The 21370-nt window shown below is 41.2% G+C and overlaps 1 protein-coding gene across 1 annotated transcript in view; it reads left to right on the forward strand.

Moving 5' to 3' along the window:
* The window catches only part of dlg2 (discs, large homolog 2 (Drosophila)), a 208278-nt gene that overhangs the window by 92449 nt on the left and 94459 nt on the right, over window positions 1-21370 (forward strand). Inside the window, 2 exon segments of the mRNA XM_030747140.1 lie at window positions 6071-6154; window positions 7054-7218. Coding sequence (XP_030603000.1) covers window positions 6071-6154; window positions 7054-7218 — 249 coding nt within the window.

A 21370-nucleotide genomic window follows, 5' to 3' on the forward strand; every position in this document is an offset into this window, starting at 1 on the left:
ATTGTATTAATGGAACACTGGAGTTTCAGCTTGTGTTTTGCTTGTGCATTTAAACACATTGGTGTCAGATATTATTTACTGGATTCTATTTTCTGAAATTATGATGGGGACTAGTTCCCTACAGGCGTCTTGATTAAGTAATCCTTACTGACCTCAATCACCATTTAATAATGTGAGCTGTAATTGAATTTTTATTTACTGTCTTTGGCTCTTCCAAACACAGCTCCTCAGTGTAACAGTTCCATCTAGTGGTTCAATACAATTACCACTGTACTGTAGTGTATTTTTTAAAAATACACTACAGTACAGTTAAATCAGAATGCAGAGTTCACATAGTGCACTCTTTGGAAAAGCTACATGGTAGTAATATGGTAGCAGCTGTGGTCAGTGACTTTCATCCTCTGCAACTCTCATGCAGCTGGAAGAGGAATGAATTATCATCATACGAATACAGTGACAGGCTGAAGTTTGAAACCAGTGCAGCAAGGCTGCATGCCGTTTTCTTCATTGAGCCAGCACAATATGTAGCAGGCATTTACAGTACTATATTAAGTTTGCACAAAGTCTGGCAGCAGTGACAGTGTGTACATCAGTCAGACACTACATTAAACTCCTCGAGAGGTAAAGTTTTCTTTTGGAAAACCTTGGGAACTCAGTTGTATCCAACTTTGACATGTACTGGTAGTACCACCCATTGGCAGTGACCTTCCCCAGACAGTGCAAAAACTGTTCAGCTTGAGAAGATAACTAGATAGAATCAGTCAAAACTGAAAAAAGCTTTCAAAATCTTTAGTATATGTAACGAAGCCATTCAAATTTTTACCTTTTATATTATGAGAATTATGAGTTTGGCGTTACAAGCCAGGGCTTCATATTTTTTTCCAGCACTAATTATCCCATATAAATAGAGCACTGCAGCTCTCCACTCTGTGTTGAGCCACTTGGAGCAGCAGCAGAGCTACGCTCGCATGCTCTTTGTGGATTACAGCTCAGCGTTCAACACAATCATCCCGGATATTCTCACCACCAAACTGCACACCCTGGGACTCCCCCCTCTCACATGCTCCTGGATCAAGGACTTCTTAACCAACCGGCCCCAGACTGTGAGACTTGGCCCCCATCTCTCCTCCACCCGCACACTGAGCACTGGCTCCCCACAGGGCTGTGTGCTGAGCCCCCTCCTGTACTGCCTCTACACCCATGACTGCAGTCCGGCCCACAATAACAACCTCATCGTCAAATTTGCTGACGACACCACAGTGGTCGGACTCATCTCAAAGGGAGATGAGGCAGCTTACAGAGAGGAGGTCTTGAAGTTGACAGCCTGGTGTTCAGAGAACAACCTGGTACTGAACACCATGAAAACCAAAGAGATCATCATCGACTTCAGGAAGCACAGGACTGACACAGCTCCCCTCTACATCAACGGCGAGCGTGTGGAGAGGGTCCACACCTTCAGGTTTCTTGGTGTCCTCATCTCTGCTGATCTCTCTTGGTCAGATAACATCACAGCTGTTATCAAGAAGGCTCAGCAGCGACTTCACTTCCTGAGGGTCCTCAGGAAGAACAACTTGGACTCAAACCTGCTGCTGACCTTCTACCGCTCATCCACTGAGAGCCTGCTGACGTACTGTATCACAGTATGGTACGGCAGCTGCACTGAGGCAGACAGGGGGAGGCTTCAGAGGGTAGTCAAGACAGCACAAAGAATCGTTGGCTGCCCTCTCCCCTCCCTGATGGACATCTACACCTCCCGCTGCATCAGCAGATCCAGGAACATCATGAAGGACAGCTCACACCCTGGCTTTGACCTCTGACCTGCTGCCCTCTGGCAGGCGCTACAGGAGCATCAAAACCAGAACAGACTCCAGAACAGTTTCTTCACCAGAACAATCACCACCCTGAACTCACATGAGTGTGTGAGTTCACACTCATGTGAGTTCAGGGAAGATGAGCATGGTATCAAAAGTTTTCTGTGAATTATAAGAAAACAAAATATTAAATATAAATATTAAAACTTTTTTAATCAACCCTGAAAATTTGAAAATCTGAAGATGTTAATATCTTCTGTACTTGCAAAGTTGTGAGTGCTCAAAAAGTACCACATTTTGGCAGGTTGGAGGCACTGATTTTTTTAATTAATGTCCCATATATAAATAGTTCTCAGACTACTGCAAAATAAGCAGTATTCTCTGCTTGGGTTCTCTGAATTGAAAAGCACTGGTCCGTTTGCTATTTGATAGCTCTCACATAAGCTCCGGTGAACTAAACTAAGCAGCCAAACAGGGAAATTTAATTAAGGGAAATCACAATGAAAAGTCCATCCATCCATCCATTCGCTTCCGCACATCCTGTTAAGGGTCGCGGGGGGGCTGGAGCCTATCCCAGCTGTCATAGGGCGAGAGGCAGGGTACACCCTGAACAGGTCGCCAGCCTGTTGCAGGGCCAACACAGAGGGACAGACGACCTTTCACACTCACATTCATGCTCTCATTCACACCTATGGGCAATTTAGATTAGCCAATTAACCTAACCCCAGTAAGTGCATGTCTTTGGAATGTGGGTTTCCTCCGGGTACACAATGAAAAGTGTTGATGCAAAATATATTTTTGAATCATTTCATGGCAGTCTCAGCAGTTTGTTCAGTTTGGATTCTTGTTCAAAAACTCTCCAACAGTGTTGCTGGAAGATTAGGCAGTTATAAAGTTACAGACTGAAGCTAAATAAATAAAAAATCACGGGCATTTGAAGAGATGCTAAGTGCAAAATCTAGTCTACACATTATTTCTTGTCATACCTACATTGATGCACATGAGAAAGTCACTGTTGATTATGTTGCCAACTGTACATAAGCACACAAAGTAGCTTACACTCATTAGTGGGCACATTTGACAGTGATGACAGTTTCTCAGATATTGGCAGGATGGGAGGGTGAAGTCTGGGGAGGGGGAGTGAGTCAGAGTCAGTTTGGCTCCATTCACCAGTAAGACACCGGGCAGAAAACGTTCCCTCAAAGACAGAAGGGAAACAAAAACGACATGTATGTAAAGAAAGCCCTTAAAACATGTGGTTATCCCAACTGGGCTTTCATCAAATCAGCCAAGAAAAGAAGGTCACACACCAACTGAGGAGAATGACAAACTAGCAACAAATTTAGCGAGTTATTCCAGTGACTTTTGGAGATATGCTGGTGTTGTGCCAAAAAGTGATTTCAAGTATTGAAAAAAAAAAGTAATGGTTTTATTTTAATTGCTGTAGATTAATTTTTGGTGTAAAATCTGTCAGACGTGTCAAACATATCTCTCCTGTCACAGATAGAAGCTGCAGTCACTTCTCAGCAAAGGGACTTCTATATATTCTTTTTAATGAGGGTAAAAATTATCGCTGACATTAAAAATGTTTTTTCCCAGACAGATCTGCTGAGAGGGCTGCAGAAATTATAACTAATCTAACATTACAGTTCTGCAAGGAGTAGCCAGAAAGGACTGGCTTGATTATAATGTAGATACAATAATGCAGAGTCATAAATATATTTGCAAAACAGGTAATTTCTTCATTTTATATATAAGCCCTTTATAAATCCTGTGCACCACAGCCTTTTTACTGATATACGCAAAGATAATACATTTTTAAAAATTCGGAAATCACGTTTTGGCACAACACCGGAAACCTGAAATCTCCGCTGCTGCCGTGTTTTGTGTACACACAGCGCTGGTACTGTGTCTCGTATGCTATGGCATCACCCGGACCTCACTTTGGCACCGAGACACACCCCATGTGCCCTCCCCGGACCTTGATTTGTCCTTTAGCGACTTCTAGCATCTTCTGAGACAGCCTACAGCGAGTTTTCTTACACAAAAGTTGGCAACAGTGCCGCCAATCACCAGATTACACACAAATATACGGGCCAGCATAGATAAAAACAGGCCAGGAACATGTAGAATTAATGTACACACCTTCTGAATAAAATTCATCATCGTTTTCTGTGGTTTACTGTGTACGGTTTCCATTTTTGATTCGGCTTTTTGGAACATTTCCACTTCCTTGTTGAATTTATCTCCTACAGCTTTGGCGTCTTTCCATACCTGCTGCACTGCACTCACAGCTTGTCCCTGCCTAATATCATCAGTAGACATAGTTCTGACTGACATTTTCTAACTATTTGAAAAGCGTATGTTGGGTGTTAACCCCCTCCCCCCCTGGCTTATGGTTTGTACGCTTTGGAAAATGTTGATAATTGTGAATGACCCCTTAATGAAGGGAAAGTCTATTCATTATGCTCAACAGGATTCTTTAGAGCTGAATGACATAGTTTCTTTTAGGACTGCAGTGGATCATCATTTACCTCGAATAACTCAATTGTCTCTCTTGTTCACAGACAACTGTTTGCTAGTGCTAATGGCCATGCCCGCTTGCAAACTGTGGTGATAGTGATCTGTTCCAGTAGTTATCAGCTGAACTTCTCAGCCCAGCACTGCGCCGTGCAATCAGCCGCTAGGTGGAACCCTTGATTCTGTTGTCTAGCTTCAGATTCATACTGCTGACACTAGCAGTTTCAGATTGTGAACATGTTGGTCAGTGGCCAGAGGAGAGCAGTTGCTGGACTTTCAGGAGAGGGATGTTTGTCATATTTTTTGTTTATGATGTACTAAATGTTTTTAGTTGGTGAAAGAGCTGGACTGCAGGTAGGCCAGTTCAGCACCTGGACTCTTCTGCTATGTGCTGTTGGAATAGATGCAGTATACGGTTTAGCATTGTTTTATGTAAGGCCTTCTCTGAGAAAAATATCTGGATGAGTGCATACATTGCTCAAAAAAACTGTAAATACTTTTGGGATTGATGGTTTCTTTCCAGATGTGAAAGCTGTTAATTCTTTAGCCATTAATGCACCTCCATACCATTAGAGTATGACAGGCTGACTGCTGATAGTAAACCAGATGGTTGTATAAAGCACTTTGAGTGCTCAGCTAGAGTAGAAAAGAGCTCAATAAGAACTAGTCCATTTACCATTCCTCTTTTTTTGGGGGGGGTTTGGCCACAGCAGCTTTTTTATTGATAGTAGAGGGAGACAGGAAATGGGGGGAAGACACAGGGGAGGACACACAGGCAAACTGGTGACAGGCTGGGACTCGAACCCACACCTCCAGCACTGCAACGCAGCAGATGTATGTGGTCACCTGCTCCACCACTGAGCTACCCGGGCACCCATCATTTAATCCAGAGCATATGGCATCCATGCTTTGCAAAAAGAATTTCAAATTTCAATTCGTCTGACCGTAGAAGAGTTTTACAGTTTGCCTTAGTCCAGTTTAAATGAGCTCTCAGACAGCACTCTAGATCATATTCACAGATGACTTCTTTCTTGCATGATAGAGTTTCAGCTTGCATTCGTGTATGGCACGTGAACTGTGTTGCCACAGATTGATTTCTGGAAGCGTTCCTGAGCCTGTGCAGTGATTTCTTTGACAGAATCCTGCCTGTTTTTAATGCAGTGCCATCTGAGGGCCTGAAGATCACAGGCATACAATACTATTTTGACCTTTTCCCCTGCACAGAGATTTCTCCAGATTCTCTGAATCTTTTCTTATGTACTGTAAGTCATCACAATTTTACATTGAGAAACATTATGAGATTTTCACATAACTTTTAGCTGCATTTTTTTGAAAACTGAACCTCTGCCCATCTTAGAAACTCTGCCTCTCTAAAATGCCCTTTTTATATACTCAGTCATGTTACTGACCTGTTGCCAGCTGTTTATTTTTAGTACCACATGCTTTTTTATGAAGTGATAAAAGGTTCTGTTGTGAATAAAATATGGGATCATGAAATTTACAAGTCATTACATTATTTTTTATTTATTTATGTATTTTTTAACATTTTCACAGCATTTGTTGGAATTGGGGTTGTATATTCCAGCACATATGGCTTCTCTGCCTCCTTTTGTGTTTGTGCTTCTGTGCTGTAGGCTGAGTGTTGGCTGTAATTGATTGTTTGTGGAACTGTTAATGTGTTAAGTCTCACCTTTGCTGTCTGCTGTTAGTGGTCACATATGGTCCTCCTGCTCTCTCAGAACAGGCCACCAGCAGTACATGGGCCAACCCGCAACGGCCACCACCAACCCTGCATGAACCCAGCTTTGATGAACACTACCTGGGTGAGAGAGAGGGGTAGTTTTTTCCACCACATTCAATTTGCATACATTGTCATGTTGGCAATTGATAAGACAATGATATCATTCTATGCATGTCTGTCACCGCAGTATTTAGAGATAATACTGTTTTAGGCATTGCTCAGTTGTCATCACTCATGTTAAAATGTGTAATTTATTGTGTCTGGACTTTAGTCTGTGTTCATGTGTTCACTACCACACATTTACGATCTACTGCTGTTCCCATAAACACTCCCTACCATTATCACTGCCTTTTTACAGGCTGTGCTGATGGTGAACCCCTCTCCATCTGTACATCTTTTGGATGCTTTTTTTATAATACATGTCCCTCGTGACTTAAATGATCCACCACGTTGCCTCTGTCTTAACTTTTTGAAAATGTGTTGCTGTATCAGACTCAACATGAGTTATTGGTTACTACCCAAAGGTTCTTGCTCTCTCTCATTGTTTCTATTATATTTAAAAGAGAAGATGAAGATGGAGCTACTATAATTCACAGCTTTAAATTCATTGTTTTGTTAAACACTATTTTGGAACTCTACAGCCAAACTGCTGTTCAGTTTCAGTTCAAACCTGATAAGATGTTCTGCAGTGTGTATACTTTTCTGTGCTTTATGATTTAATAGCTGCAAATTAATTGTCATTCTTCTTTTTAACGACAGAAGATTTAAGCACATTTTTTAAATATTTATACTAAGAAAGACAAGTATTCAAAATAATAAATGAACATGAATTTGCTAAAGTTAATCAAGATAAATCCTTTTTGCCATCTCTTCTGTCATTCTGTGAACAACAGAGAGGTGGTACAAAATTTATTTTGACCACCATTCAAATCTGACCCCCATTACCACCAACTCTTCCTCTTTCTTCCTTTTCACTCTCAGCAGTATCCCTACCAAGAAGACCTCTCACCACCTCTTGAGCAGGGATTCCTACAGCTCACCGGCGAGGTTCGCGCTCCAGAGCTTGTGCATGTGTCCGAGAAGAACCTGTCCGAGATCGAAAACGTGCACGGCTACGTGTCCCATTCCCACATCTCTCCTCTCAAGGTCAGCACCTCAACCTTTCTCCTCACACTCCTAGTCTGGATTTTTCCACCTGGCATAAAAAACATGATCCCCCCCACCTTCATCCCAACGCAGCACTATGAACGGCTGCCAACATGATCTCTCCCTCCTCTGTTCATCCTTTTGCTTTGCATGTGACCACAGATGGCCCAGTTTTGCACTACATTACGTTTTATCTACTTCTATTGAGTATTTTGTTAGATATAAAGAATGTTTGTAGATGACTGATCACTGATAAGGAAAAAAGGGGTGAAAGAATAGCACCCATTGTGAGTGATTTTATCATTTTTTTAATATTTTTTTCTGCGTAGCACAAATTAACGAGCAGACAGTTTTTCAAAGTATTTTCAGATTTTTTAAATTTCTTTTTCCTCTTCATATCTTTTCTTGTCCTTTTTTGATTTGCAGAAGCACAAAAGTAGTAGTATTCATTGGTCTCATATATATAGTATGTGCTGCATATTTGCTGAGTTCAGTAGCACCATGTGAAATGTGCAGGGTCAATAACTTGTAATGATGGCCCATTTGGGAGGTGGGGCTTGTTGGGAAGCAGTTGTTGCTCTACTGTTTTGAGCCAGTAGGTGGCAGTGTTGCACCTGAAGAGACCTTCCTGTGTTTGTGGTTTGTTTGTTTGAAATCTCCCACTGTTTCACTTTTGTGAGAATAAACTTCCTGAATTGGTTTTGAATCAAGTAGGAATTTCTGACAAATTTGACAAATTTCAGTTTGTAGGTTTGTGGTGTGTTTTATATTTGTTATTGTTGGTTGTTGTCACTAGTGCTTGTGTAAGGTCTTGAATGACATTAGACTGCATTTTCAAAAATCCATTTTCCATTACGTTGGGTAGTAACTGAACTAGACACTCACTAGACATGCTCACTAGGACACACAGAACTCAGGAAACGTGGGTTAGCAGCAGAGTTAGATTTGATGCACAAAGACTTTTGACCACAATGCAGTTGTTATGCAAGCTTGATGCTATTGTTATTCGCTTCTCATCTACAATGTGGAACATCCTAGGAATATTTCATGTGAGGTAAATATGAGAGAAGCTTGGATATATGTGGTTGGAAATATAACCTGAATGTACAAGAAAGTGGATAATAAACATGCAAAACTACGACCTGACTCTTCTTTGACTTCTTGAGTAAGAATGGTGCTGCTCTGTTATGAAGTTGCTATTGTTGTGCGTTCAGGAACTAATTTCATCCATGTAGGACAAAAAGTGGAAAGCCTGTCCTCATGTGTTCTTTTTAGGTATTGCAACTTGACAATCCTTTATTTTATTTGAACCTAAACTTTATTGAACAGCAGTAACAGTCTAACAAAACGGTAATGGCAGCAACTCCCAGTTTATGATGTCCGGTTGGAGGAAATTACTGCATATATCTTTGTTCAAGGTTGCATTGCCGGTGCGTACCAAAGAAATTTGTTTTTGTGTTAGCTATAGTTCACTTACGCATTATTTGACCATAAAATGAGTCTCTTTTTTATGTAACTTACCTGCAATTTACGAGGTTGTCCAAGATGGCGCCAGTAGTGTAGTTTAATACATATAGAAGTATTTAGGATGTCACTCAGCGGAAATTCATTATAAAGTACATTTTATGCTGTATATATTCATGTTTTCAGTTTCACCCTTTTGAATGTCATTAAACCTGCTGACAACGGTCTTCGGTCCTCAAGAATTGTGATATGAGAAAGGTGTTAAATAGCCTTTGCATCAGACATGCACAGTAAATGCACAGGTGCCTACGAGTCAAGCCCATTATTACTCCCTGCTGCTAATGACTGTACGTAGCTTTGAAATTAAGTTTTCTACCACTAAACTCTGTCACAGCATTAGTGAAACATTGTAACCGCAATGGCAGACCCGCAAAGTGGTGATGAGGAAGGTGCAGTTACTGAAGATGATCTAATGAGGGCAGTTGTGCCTACAGAAAAGAGCCTTGAGGAAAAACTGCACCAGTCTATCATTGCAAGACGATCCAAGCTCAGACTGACAAATCCAACCAAATAGAACACCTGATGGAAAATGATGACAATCTGATGGGTCAAAGGTATGAAGTACCTTTTGGTGTCCTCATCAGAATCAGTGAATTATTGTTAACATGTTTCAAAATAATGAAAATTTTAGGTATTATAAAATTGGATACACTGACACACACATCAGTACAAGAATGTATGTATGTCCCACACGCTGGTCTGCTCCTTTCAAGCAGTGTAATAATAAGGTAATAAATGGCACAAAATGAAAACACTTTTGAAATGTTCTTATTACTCTAACCAAATTCTTGGGTAAAACAAACCATTTTGATTTTTTGTCTCCATTTTTATTATTTTATTTAACATTTTGTGCACGTCCATAAAACTTCTGTCCCCCCTGTCATCATGGAGTAATCACCCCTTTAAGAAACCAACTAATGAAATCAGTAACATCAACAGCCTGAATCTGTCGTTCTTCAATGGAGGCTGAAACAGTTGCAGCAGCTACACTTATATTTCCTCATTTTCATGTAATTATGTTGGTAGTTAGGTGTGGTCAACCTTAGCATGTCCACACTGTCAGAGGAAAAGCTGATTAATAGAAAAAGTTTTCAGAAAGTTTAAATGTATTTAAAAAAACATCATGTGGTCTCCTTCAATAACCAATAACTTTGGTAGCTGATGGTCCACCGCGTGCTTCTTAGATACTAAATTAATCCAAAGATGTCCACCCTGTCATTGTCCACCCTGTCACCAAACCCCACATGACAGGGTGGACTTTGTATTGTATAGTTGGGATTTTATTTTATTTTATTACATATTTTGATGAGATTGTGATAATTTAAGAGTTATTTGAACTTTTTTTTCTCAAATTAGGCTCATACTGCTAAAAAGGGTCATTGGTGAGTTTTGTGTTGTCTCTTTAGAGCAATGAGTCCAGGTGGAGCAGAGACAGCACGACAATATTGGGAACATCATGATGCTGCCCCAGACAGAGGAAGAGATAATGACAGAAACACTGGAAAGAAGAAGAAGAAGAATATCCCTGAGCTCAGTGAGACAGAGAAAGAGAGAGAGCCCAGTATCCTGCTGCCTTAACCTGCTGTGGGAGAAATGCATCAGTATGCTTGAAATGCTTCAAGGTGCTTTGCATTGTAGGTAAAGACCCTACAATAATACAGAGAAAACCCAACAGTCAAAACGACCCCCTATGAGCAGCACTTGGTGACAGTGGGAAGGAAAAACTCCCTTTAACAGGAAGAAACCTCCATCAGAACCAGGCTCAGGGAGGGGGGGTCATCTGCTGAGGGGGGTGAGAAAAAAAGACATGCTGTGGAAGAGAGACAGAGATTAATGATAACTAATGATTAAATGCAGAGTGGAGTATAAACAAAGTAAATAAGGTGAATGAAAAGAAACAGTGCATTATGTGAACCCCCCAGCAGACTAGGCCTATAGCAGCATAACTAAGGGAGGGTTCAGGGTCACCTGATCCAGCCTAACTATAAGCTTTATCATAAAGGAAAGTTTTAAGCCTAATCTTAAAAATAGAGAGGGTGTCTGTCTCCCCAATCCAAGCTGGGAGCTGGTTCCACAGAAGAGGGGCCTGAAAGCTGAAGGCTCTGCCTCCCATTCTACTCTTAAGTATCCTAGGAACCACAAGTAAGCCAGCAGTCTGAGAGCGAAGTGCTCTGTTGGGGTGATATGGTACTATGAGGTCTTTGAGATAAGATGGGGCCTGATTATTCAAGACCTTGTAGGTGAGGAGAAGGATTTTAAATTCTATTCTAGATTTAACAGGGAGCCAATGAAGAGAAGCCAATATGGGAGAAATCTGCTCTCTCTTTCTAGTCCCTGTCAGTACTCTAGCTGCAGCATTTTGGATCAGCTGAAGGCTTTTCAGGGAGCTTTTAGGACAGCCTGATAATAATGAATTACAATAGTCCACCCTAGAAGTAATAAATGCATGAATTAGCTTTTCAGCATCACTCTGAGAAAGGATGTTTCTAATTTTAGAAATATTGCACAAATGCAAAAAAGTGGTCCTACATATTTAATATGTGCATTGAAGGACATATCCTGGTCAAAAATGACTCCAAGATTTCTCACAGTGTTACTGGAGGCCAAAGTAATGCCATCCAGAGTAAGTATCTGTATCTGATGTCAGCTGCTCACTTCACCTTTACATCCTGCAGTGATCTCATGTACTTTTTGGTGATGCAGATGTGGTCTGTCTGGTTCTCAGTGCTGCTATCCAGTGACACCCAAGTTGCCTTGCATATCCTCCTGTGTGCAAAGACTGCGCCTAATTATCAGGTTGTTAGGGCGCACAGGTTTGCAAACCCATTCCCAACCCAAGGCCATGTCTCCCCATCACATCTTCATAACTGGTGTTGTCCCTTCCCAATTTTGCATTAAGGTCTCCCATCAGGATGTTAATATGTCATTGAACGTCTCTCAGATGGCCTGCAGACTCTTGTAGAACAGATCTGTTACTTCTACTGTCCCATCGTTTGAAGTATTGTACTGCATTCATGATGAAATACATTATTCATGAGGGCATTTTCCTCCTTATGTCCTGAATATAGGAGCATCCCTCCTGTTAGTTTTTTCTGTCCAGATTGTGCCCATTGCATTTTCCTTATTCCAAGCAATGCAAGGTTGTAGTTGCACAACTTGGTTGTCTTCCCTTTTTTTTTTTTTTTACATGGTCCTAACATTCCATGCACCAATGTTGATTGGTGCCCTGGTGGAGAGCAGGATGGTTGGCCTTGTAGCGTCTGATTTCTGGTTTTCACTACACAGTGTCATTTTTCTTCTTGATGATGTGTGATACCATTCCAACAATGAAACATGATGGAAGGTTGACCTTCAAATAAGACAGTGACCCTACAGTATGTACACAACCAAAGACTCCAGTAGCTTAGGGACAACTCAACTTGAATCCAGTTAAAAATCGCTTCCAAGGAAAACCATATATGACAGCACACACAGCAGGTGTGGTAGCCACCGAGGATGCAACAAAGAACTGACAAAAACTGAGGGCTTAATTACACACACAAGGTAATTGAGGGAAGTGTAGACAGCTGAGCAGAACAAGAAACAGGTGAACAGGATAAGACTAATGAAACAAGGGGAGCAAAAATGAACACTATGCACACACTACAAGGGACCGGCAAAATAAAACAGGAAAAGACTAGACATGGCAGAAGTGCAGACTTGACACAGAACACAAGGAAGGCGTAACAGAATGAAGGAATTACATATAGATGAACATAACCTTGAAGAGAACTAAAACAGCCTGAGAATCAAATAAAGAAGCCAACCAGAAAGAACAAAGAGGTACGAAACGTCCTTCAAATTACATCAAGTTGTTCAGGTCCTGAAGCTGCAAAGCAGCCCCAGACCATCACATGACCACCATCATGTTTGACTGCTGGTATGATGTTTGTTTCATGAAATTCTGTTAGTTTTACAGGAGATGTTTGACAGGTGAGTCCTGTTACTCTGAATCTGTGGTGTTATTTGAAACCCATTTAATGCCATTTTCAGGTTTTCAGCCCTGAGCTGTATACAGTACTTTGGAAAAGTATTTTCCTACTTTCAGATTTCTTGTTTTGTTGCTAATTTGTGAATTACACGTTTCACATCCTGTGAAACATGTAAGCAGCTTCATACTATCACACTCCCACTACCATGTTTGACTGTTGGTATGATGTTCTTTTCATCAAATGCTGGTAATTTTATTTGAGAAACCTTCCAAAAAGTTCAGCCTGCATCTCGTCAGTCCACAGAGGATTTTCCCAAAAGTTTTGGGGATCATCAAAATGATCATCTCTGGCTTTGAAGTCCTGGGTCCTTTTGGATGGAGTTCCAGGATTGCTGATGAAGCTGTTGTCTTGATGGTGTAAGGACTTACCCTGTGTTGGAGCAGGTCTTGGGGTACTTTGAGTGCCAGGACTCCATCTCATGGTCTGACATCCACAAAATTATCTCTGAAGCTGTCTGTCTCCTGTCCACTGACTGTTATTCCAATCATGATGGACAAGCAGAGCTCCCAGTGGAAATATGTGAGCACCCTGGGAGTCAGTCTTGCTTCATACAAGCCAAACACGCACATCCAGCAGTTGAAGGGGTGCAGGAACAAGAACGTTATCAGTGGAAAATGGCATTACAAGCCATTATTAATAAACACTGGCATATTATTAGCTCAGATCCATCTCTTAAATGTCTACAGGCACCTCCACGCTTTGTCTACAAGAGACCTCCTAACCTGAGGAATTTTTTAGTTCACTCTTGTCTCCCGTCTCTAAAAACGAGCCATTTCCTAACGCATATTCCTTCAGGCAATTACCGATGCGGACCCTGTACACAATGCAACTTTACTCATAAAACCAAAGTTTTTCATCATCCTCGATGTGGGAACCCCTATAAAATAAAAGGAGTTATTTCATGTCAAACCACCAACGTTATTTATTTACTTAAATGCCCGTGTGGTTTGGACTACGTAGGGAAAACTACAAGACCCTTAAAAAACAGAATATCAGAACACCGGGCCAACATTTGCAACCATGACAGTAAGAGTTCTGTGGAAAGACATTTTACACACAAGTTTCTCATAATGTCTCGTCACTGCATTATTGTGGCATCGAGGCCATAAAACCTCCACCACATGGAGGTGATGTTAATTCTCTTTTGTTAAAGAGAGAAGCACATTGGATTTATACTCTTAACACTTTATCTCCACATGGTCTTAATGAAGATTTTGATTTGAGACCTTTTTTGTTGTGAATAAGTGGACCACGGACGTTGCCACTCCTACACTGTTCCACAGTTGCAGTTTAGTAGCCTGTGTGTTAGTCTGTTTGTTAACTCCAGTCTTTTTATTTTTGTACGACCATTTTGTATATCAATATTTACTCTCTACTATTTATTATATACTATTTAACATGTATTTTTTTTAATATTAAGAACTTGTCCGGGAGGCCAAGGAAAAATATAGGAGGCAGCTGGAGTGAAAATTCCAGTAGACGGCATTAACCAGTGATTTATGTTTCACTGTGAAGTTTATGTCGTAACTGGAAACCCATCTGATCCATATGCTGTAACCTACGATGTAACCTGACGTGCACCTCATGAGAAATGTAAATACATGCCCCATACAACTGTGGTTGGCCTGTTCAGTGTACTGTCTGCCTGTGTCTACTGTCGGTCTTTCTCACTGACAAACATGTGCAGTAATTGTAAATGGAAAGCTGTGTTTAGGACAAACCAGGACACGATGAGCCAGACTGAGGCTGAGAAAACATCACCGTGTCATCCTCCCCAGCCTGCAGGATATCATTGTCCAGCTGTGTGGTGTGATCTTTCCTGGAAATTACCCCTCAGCACTCCTTATCTTTACTGATAGAATGGCAGCCATGTTATTATGGGAGGTTGGTACAGAATACATTGTGTACATATGTGCTCTGAAGCAGTTTCTCTCTGATATTTTAGATGTGGCTTAAACCCTTAAGATATCTATAGATCTCTATATAAGATTTTTGATCATTTTGAAAAATGTTATAAGAGTAAACTGCTAAATAAGGATATACTGGTGTAACAGCATCATGGGCAGAAAATAATGTGACACTCCCTTTCTTTGTGTTATTCTAGTTTCTCTGGTCCATGATTTGGTGGTTGATCCAGCTTGTTAGTGAAACAGCAGTGTGTGCAAAAGAGTGAACTTCCACACAGGTGGCAGAGAGCGGTCAGGGGCATTCAGTTGGAACCTGCTGAAGAACCACATTATTTGGCTAAAAATGGCGATGACCAGAAGTTAGATGCAGCTGACATTAATCTGGCTTTCCTGAGTTTGAGAAAAATGCACTGTTGATCTTTCATCTGATTGGCCATCGCAGTCAATGAAAGAACATATGTAACCACATAACTGTTTGTCATTACTGAATTTAGTACACTAATATTTTACATTACTGTGTTCCAGAAAATGTCATTACAGTAAAATCTTACTTCCAGCAATACAGACTACACGGGCTATTCTTCACTCACAGATGGAATATTTTCCTATGCTTTGTGGTTTTCCAGTGTGTACTGGGAACATCCCACAAGATTCCATTTCTTCATAGCAGCTTGGATCCTGTTTTTGTTTTGGGTTTTTTTGTTTCCAGCACCTTAACTTTGAGAACTGACTGTTGCCTAGTATGTCCCATTGAAATGTGACATTACTATTATTACTGTTATTTATGTCATTGGTTTTAACATTGATGCTAATTAGAACATGTTGTTAAACTGTGTAATTATCATTCTGGAACTGTAACACATGAGTAGCATAAATCGATGAATTGCTTATAGAAAGGCAGTGGTGACAGTTAGAGATTCTGAACATAAAACAGCAATTCCAACTGACTTTAGGATGATGAGGGCTGCTGTACTGTTACTAGAAACAAACACAAATCACTCCTTTCCACGCCTCTTTCTGTGAGGTGCTGACAGCCTGGTTTCAGTTGGTGCTGAAGATGCTGTTTCTATGTGCAAAACAGTGGTCAGTCCTCCCTTTCTTTCTCTTAACCTCTCTTCCTCCAGCTCTCTCTTCCTCCCTCCCTCCCTTTGCTTTTGTGGCTGACAGAGACCTGACTTTGCTGTGCAGACGTTCTCCCTTCCTCTGAATCTCCCATCTTTTCTCCCTCCCTCTTTTTCCGCCCTCGTCTGTGCGGTATACTAGACTGATAAGGAGCACTCAGTTCAAATGGACAGCAGCAACTAGCACTGTTTGGGCTGTTACTGCAGCGAACACTATTATTTCACTTGCCACTATGTTTGCCTCTATTTGGTATGCCAAGAAGCTTGGGAGAAGACTTGTACAGAACAGCCAGAGAGCTAAAATCCTGAAAGACAAGGTACGTTTAGCACATGACTGATTTACTTTTGGTTGACAGAATAAGTAAAGAATGTGTTATAATGTGTGAAAGGCTTTTCTGCTGGCTCAGTGCCTTGAAAGATGCTGCCTTACACAGTCAAGATCTCTCATTTGGATGGTGCTGCAGCAGATTGTGCCACTTCAGTTCGCCTGTTGATTAATGGTCTTGTTAGTTGGTCTTTCTTTGTGAGTTAACTTTGGGGGTAAATTAGCTGACTTTGCTCATTTGAGTCCTTTCTGCCTTATTTGAGCAGGAGAGTGACAACAAGGGAGTCTTGCATTTTGACCCTACCTCAGATGCCCACTCCATTTGAACTCATTAAGCCACAGCAGAGTTACATATCGCTGTCATTCTGTTCCACAGTTTTTCTTCTTTAAAGTCGTCTACCTATAGCATGGTCAGGTTTTTGACACTGCAGATAGTGCTCACAATCAAAATGGGGGTAGAACAGGAGGTAGAACAGGAGGTAGAACAGGTCACCTACTAATCAGAAGGTTGGCGGTTCAATTCCTGGCTGCTCCGGGCTGCATGCCCAAGTATCCTTGGGCAAGATACTGAACCCCAAGTTGCTCTCCAACACAAGGGTTGGAGTGTGAATTTGTGTGAATGGTAGTAAAAGCACTTAGCTTACAGATGGAAGTGCTTGTATGAATGGGTGAATATAAACGTGTTGTATAAGCGCTTTGAGTGCTCAGTAAAAGTAGAAAAGCTCTATATGCTCTATATGGCACAGTGCCTTGAAAGATGCTGCCTTACACAGCAGCATCTTTCAAGGCACGGACTGAACTAATCCATTACCATTTACCGTGGATCTCCATCCCGTCCAGGGACTGCAGCCTGGCAGCTCCATTGGTGGGGAAATCCTCTCCCCTTGAATTCAATCTTAATGAGAGATGCAAGCGTGCAGCAGCCAGGCTGTATACTAACTGGCCTACAGTGCTGGATGACAAGGGAGAGGACAACGATCTGTATGACAGGAAAACATTGCATGCTCATCAAGCACCCACCAAGCAGCTCATGACCATCATCCCCGCATGCATGAAGGATTGAGGCTTTACTGGGACAAACCCTTTCACCACAGAGTACCTGTAAAGGGTTCATCTGAAGATTGCCAGTGGTGAGATTTTGGGGGCTTGCCAAACCCCCAGTGGTGGAGCAGTCAGTGGCATATCATCTCCACCCAAACCAACATTCCACACTCCCAGGTAAAATGGAGTGTTTCACAGTCTCCATGTACCAAAAGGTTTACAACTCAGCAGTTCAGTCCATAAAAAATCTTAATGTGGTCACCTTGCTCTCAAGTCTGCCAGGCTGAGCTGTCTTAGGGCAGGGGTCACCTGCTGGATAAGAGTACCCCCAGTCTTATGATTTGGAAGGAGATATGTGTCATTATGGATCTTATTCTCTGGCTTTCTAGGGGTGCAGTACAGGGCTGTGGCTGTGTCATGGGCCTGGCCATGGCAGGGGAAAGATTGTGGTGGCTAAGTCTCTCCAACTTGCCTGACAAGTATAAGCAGGTCATTGTGGATTCCCCATATGAGCTGTCACCGTCTAAGGGTTCTTTGGGGAGGCAAAAAAGAGCAATTCAGCAGGTTAGAGACCTAAGGAAGAAGTGGGGTGAGGCTTTTGACCTTTGCCTTTCCCGCAAAGTCACACCACGCCAGGCACTGGTAGCCTGGGCTCCATGGCTATGGCTGCAAGAGGGTGCAATATAGAGTCTTACTTTCCATCCAGCTGAGCAGCAGGCATCTCACCAAACAGGTCTACACAGACAAAGGCAATAAGGCAGAAAGTCTTTTGCCGCTGTGCATTTCTTTGTTGAAATGGATGGAATGGCTTTGGCTGCTTTCCACACCTGTTGTGCGGCACTCACAACTTGTTCCTATCTAATATCATCAGTAGAGTCTATCTGTAAATCGATTACTGACTATTTTACACAATTCAGGCCTTTGAACTGATCTGCCAGACCTGAGGCCATATCACTGCAGACCACACAATAGTGCAGTGGTGTACAAGTGAACAAAAGTGGATGCCTCGGGCTTTGGTGGTCAGGCAGCAGTGCTCAAATTACAGAGTTCTGACCGACATTTCCTAACTATTTGAAAAGCATACGCTGGGTGTTAAGCCCCTCCCCCTGGCGTACAGTTTGTGCATTTTGGAAAATGTTGATAATTGTGAATGATCCCTTATGATCTCTGTTTATCTGTATTTAGGTGTTGTTTAATAAATGCTACTTAGAACATTCACTATAAACAAATTTGGGGCTCCAGCTCCTGATATTTGATATAAATATCAAGTGATTTAACCTGGTCTTTTAAGATTCTTAAAGTATTCTCAGGCAAGATGCTGAACCCCATTATTAAAAATCATCTTTTTGACTCTACTTGAGCACTCAAAGTGCTTTATACAACATGCCTCATTCACTCACACACACACACACACACACACTTCTTTCTGCACTTAAGTGCATTAACACACATTCACTCTCTGACTTGGGGTTCAATATCTTGCCCTAGGATACTTTGGCATGCAGACTGGAGCAGCCAAGGATCAAACCACCAGCCTTCCAATCAGTAGATGACCTGCTCTGAGCTATAGCACCCCAGGAATTAGGTTTTCAGTTTGTCTTTTTTCTCATCTTGTATTTTCAAACTTCCTTGTGAGCAGAAAGCACATTGTTCTCACACTCTGCCTTGTTTTATTTGTACCTGCAAGTAATTATCTTTGTTACAAAGCTAATCCTGTATCATCCAGCACCGAAGCACAGACTGTTGCTGCTTTGAGGCAGCCTGGGCCTGGGGCCTAGCTGTTCCAGCATCCATACATCCCCATGTAGCCCGATGCAACAGACATCAGTCAGGGAGAAAACAAGGAGGATGCAAGAGGCCAGCATGTCAGAGGAAGATGATTGTGGGCTTTGAGAGAAAGGGGTCACTGATAAATTTAGCAAATGAAAGAAACCGATAATATCAGGGGATTTAAGACGGAATAATAGGAGGCAGACAGATAAATGAATCTGTTCATTTTTCTCTCTTTTCTGTCTGAATTTCTCTTTGATTGCTGCAGTCCAAGAGTGAGAGAAAAGGTTAAGGGGGCTCTACTCCAAGAATTTTCATTTAGCCTCCAGCTTTCTCTAGCATTGCATTTGATTCACCTTCCACTTCAGTGACAACGTTGTTTCTGTTTGCTTTTCTTCATTATGATATGTTTGTGTTTGTTAGTGACATGGGCCTCTGATGCTCTACTCTCTCTTTTCCTGACATGCTCCATTGATCTGTGTCTAATGTCGTTTTGGCTTCTTGACAGAGCTGACTTCCCTCAGGCTGTAATTATGCCTCCATTTGAATTATCAGCCGGCTCCAGCACCCATCACTCTTCCCTGCCTAATCCAACTGGATTCAAATCTTTGGTTTCAGCAGCTGCAGCTCTCACCCAGTTAGATATATTGAGTATGTGTCACAAGTGTTTCCCCTGGCTTTCACCTCCCTAAAGTGATATCGCCCATCTGTCCTCAACAGATCAACTACATTCATTGTTCTGAAGTCCTGTGTAAGGTTTGCAGATATATCTAGTGCAAAGCTTCTAATCCATCCAAACTCCAGCAAATGGATGAGTTAAAAAAAAAAAAAAAAGCGTAAGCTTGCATTTAACTAGTAGAACTGATCCATGGATTTTTTTTACCTTTGCAGATGTTGTGTAACTTAGTGAGTTTTTTCCTTCCCCTTCACTGGAGTATCTTCTCTATAACCTGGGTATCTGTAGAAGCTGTCTGAACTGTTTGGTGGGTTCTGCCAATCAGGCTACATTTTGCAGGTTCAAGATGAACTTTATGCTGAAGCAATGGTGGGGCAGCATAATGCACAACGATGTAAACTATATCGATATAAACTATATCGGTATAAACGGTATTGTCTCATCTTATATCGCATATGAAAATATATTGATATTTCTTTAAAACTCGATATATCGCCCAGCCCTAATAGTGATTTTTGATTTATCCATAAAAAAGTTTATTTTTACAGAATGTAGTATTACTATGTTTATATAAGTATAGGGTTTAGGATAGGATACTTTTTCCACAGTGTTGATAACACTGTGTAGCATGATGTATTATTTTCTAACACTTTTTATTGTAAAACAATATAAAATGCCCATTATTCCTGTCAAACTTTGCTTTTGTGGATTTAGAATGATTTTTTTTGCCCCAAAGTACATAAATACATTAAATAGATCAACTTACTGGAATTTTCTCTTTTAATTGAACATTTTTACCATTTTTATAGGAAATTTTTGAAGAAAAAACAGTTTGAAGAAAAGGTTAAAACCTAAATGAAAACCACTAACTGATATTATATGGGAAAATGACAAATCTGTAAAATCAATGTCCGAACCACAAAAGTATATTTTTTAGTTTGTTTACATGTACAGAACTGGAAAAACACAGTTTAAATAGGAAATGTGTTACCTGGTGTAATCAGCATTATTTCACCACATTTGTTGACCTTTTATTTTATTAATGATCTACGTTCCTAACAGAAACAGCTCGGTAATGTTTTTCTTGCTAGTCTCTTTATGAACACTATTAAAGATTTGTAAATAAACAAATACACAAACTTATTAAAGTTAATCTGCTGGTTAGCTGCACAGAGAAAACCACAAAGCATTAGCATACCAAGCTCACAGCAGCTACAAGGATGGTGTGTATAACAGTTATGAGACCCTTGGATTTAAACAAACTGGCAGCAACAACTTTAACTGTTTGATCAGACACCAGTTCAGATCAGATAAATGAGTTACTTACTGTTGTCACGTTGTGCTGTAAAAAGAAAGCCTGTCACAGCCTCCTCTGCTGCCCACTCCACAGAATGCTGTTAAAGTGGCGCCTGATCCCACAGTGAGTGGAGCTCTGCAGCCAGATGTGTGCAGCTGTTTCACTGATCTGGCAGCAACATAAGCACGTTTTATATTTGTTCACATCTTGGAAAATTCTGTTTACTCATCGATCATGAAAATTATTTTCCCTTTTCTCAGGGATGATTAAACAGATTACAGGACTGCAGAAGCTTCTGAACTTGTCTTAGAACCCTTCAGTTTTGTCACGGCTCAGAGCAGCTGGACTCAAACGCTGGACTCGTGACTAAAAGTTCAAAAGGTTTATTTATAATTAGGATAACAATTGCACAATGTGAGTCTCAAGACGACAAAGTCCACACACATCAGCAGTTCTCACA

This window comes from Archocentrus centrarchus, chromosome 14 (genome assembly GCF_007364275.1).
Source record: "Archocentrus centrarchus isolate MPI-CPG fArcCen1 chromosome 14, fArcCen1, whole genome shotgun sequence".
Classification (NCBI taxonomy): Eukaryota; Metazoa; Chordata; class Actinopteri; order Cichliformes; family Cichlidae; genus Archocentrus; species Archocentrus centrarchus.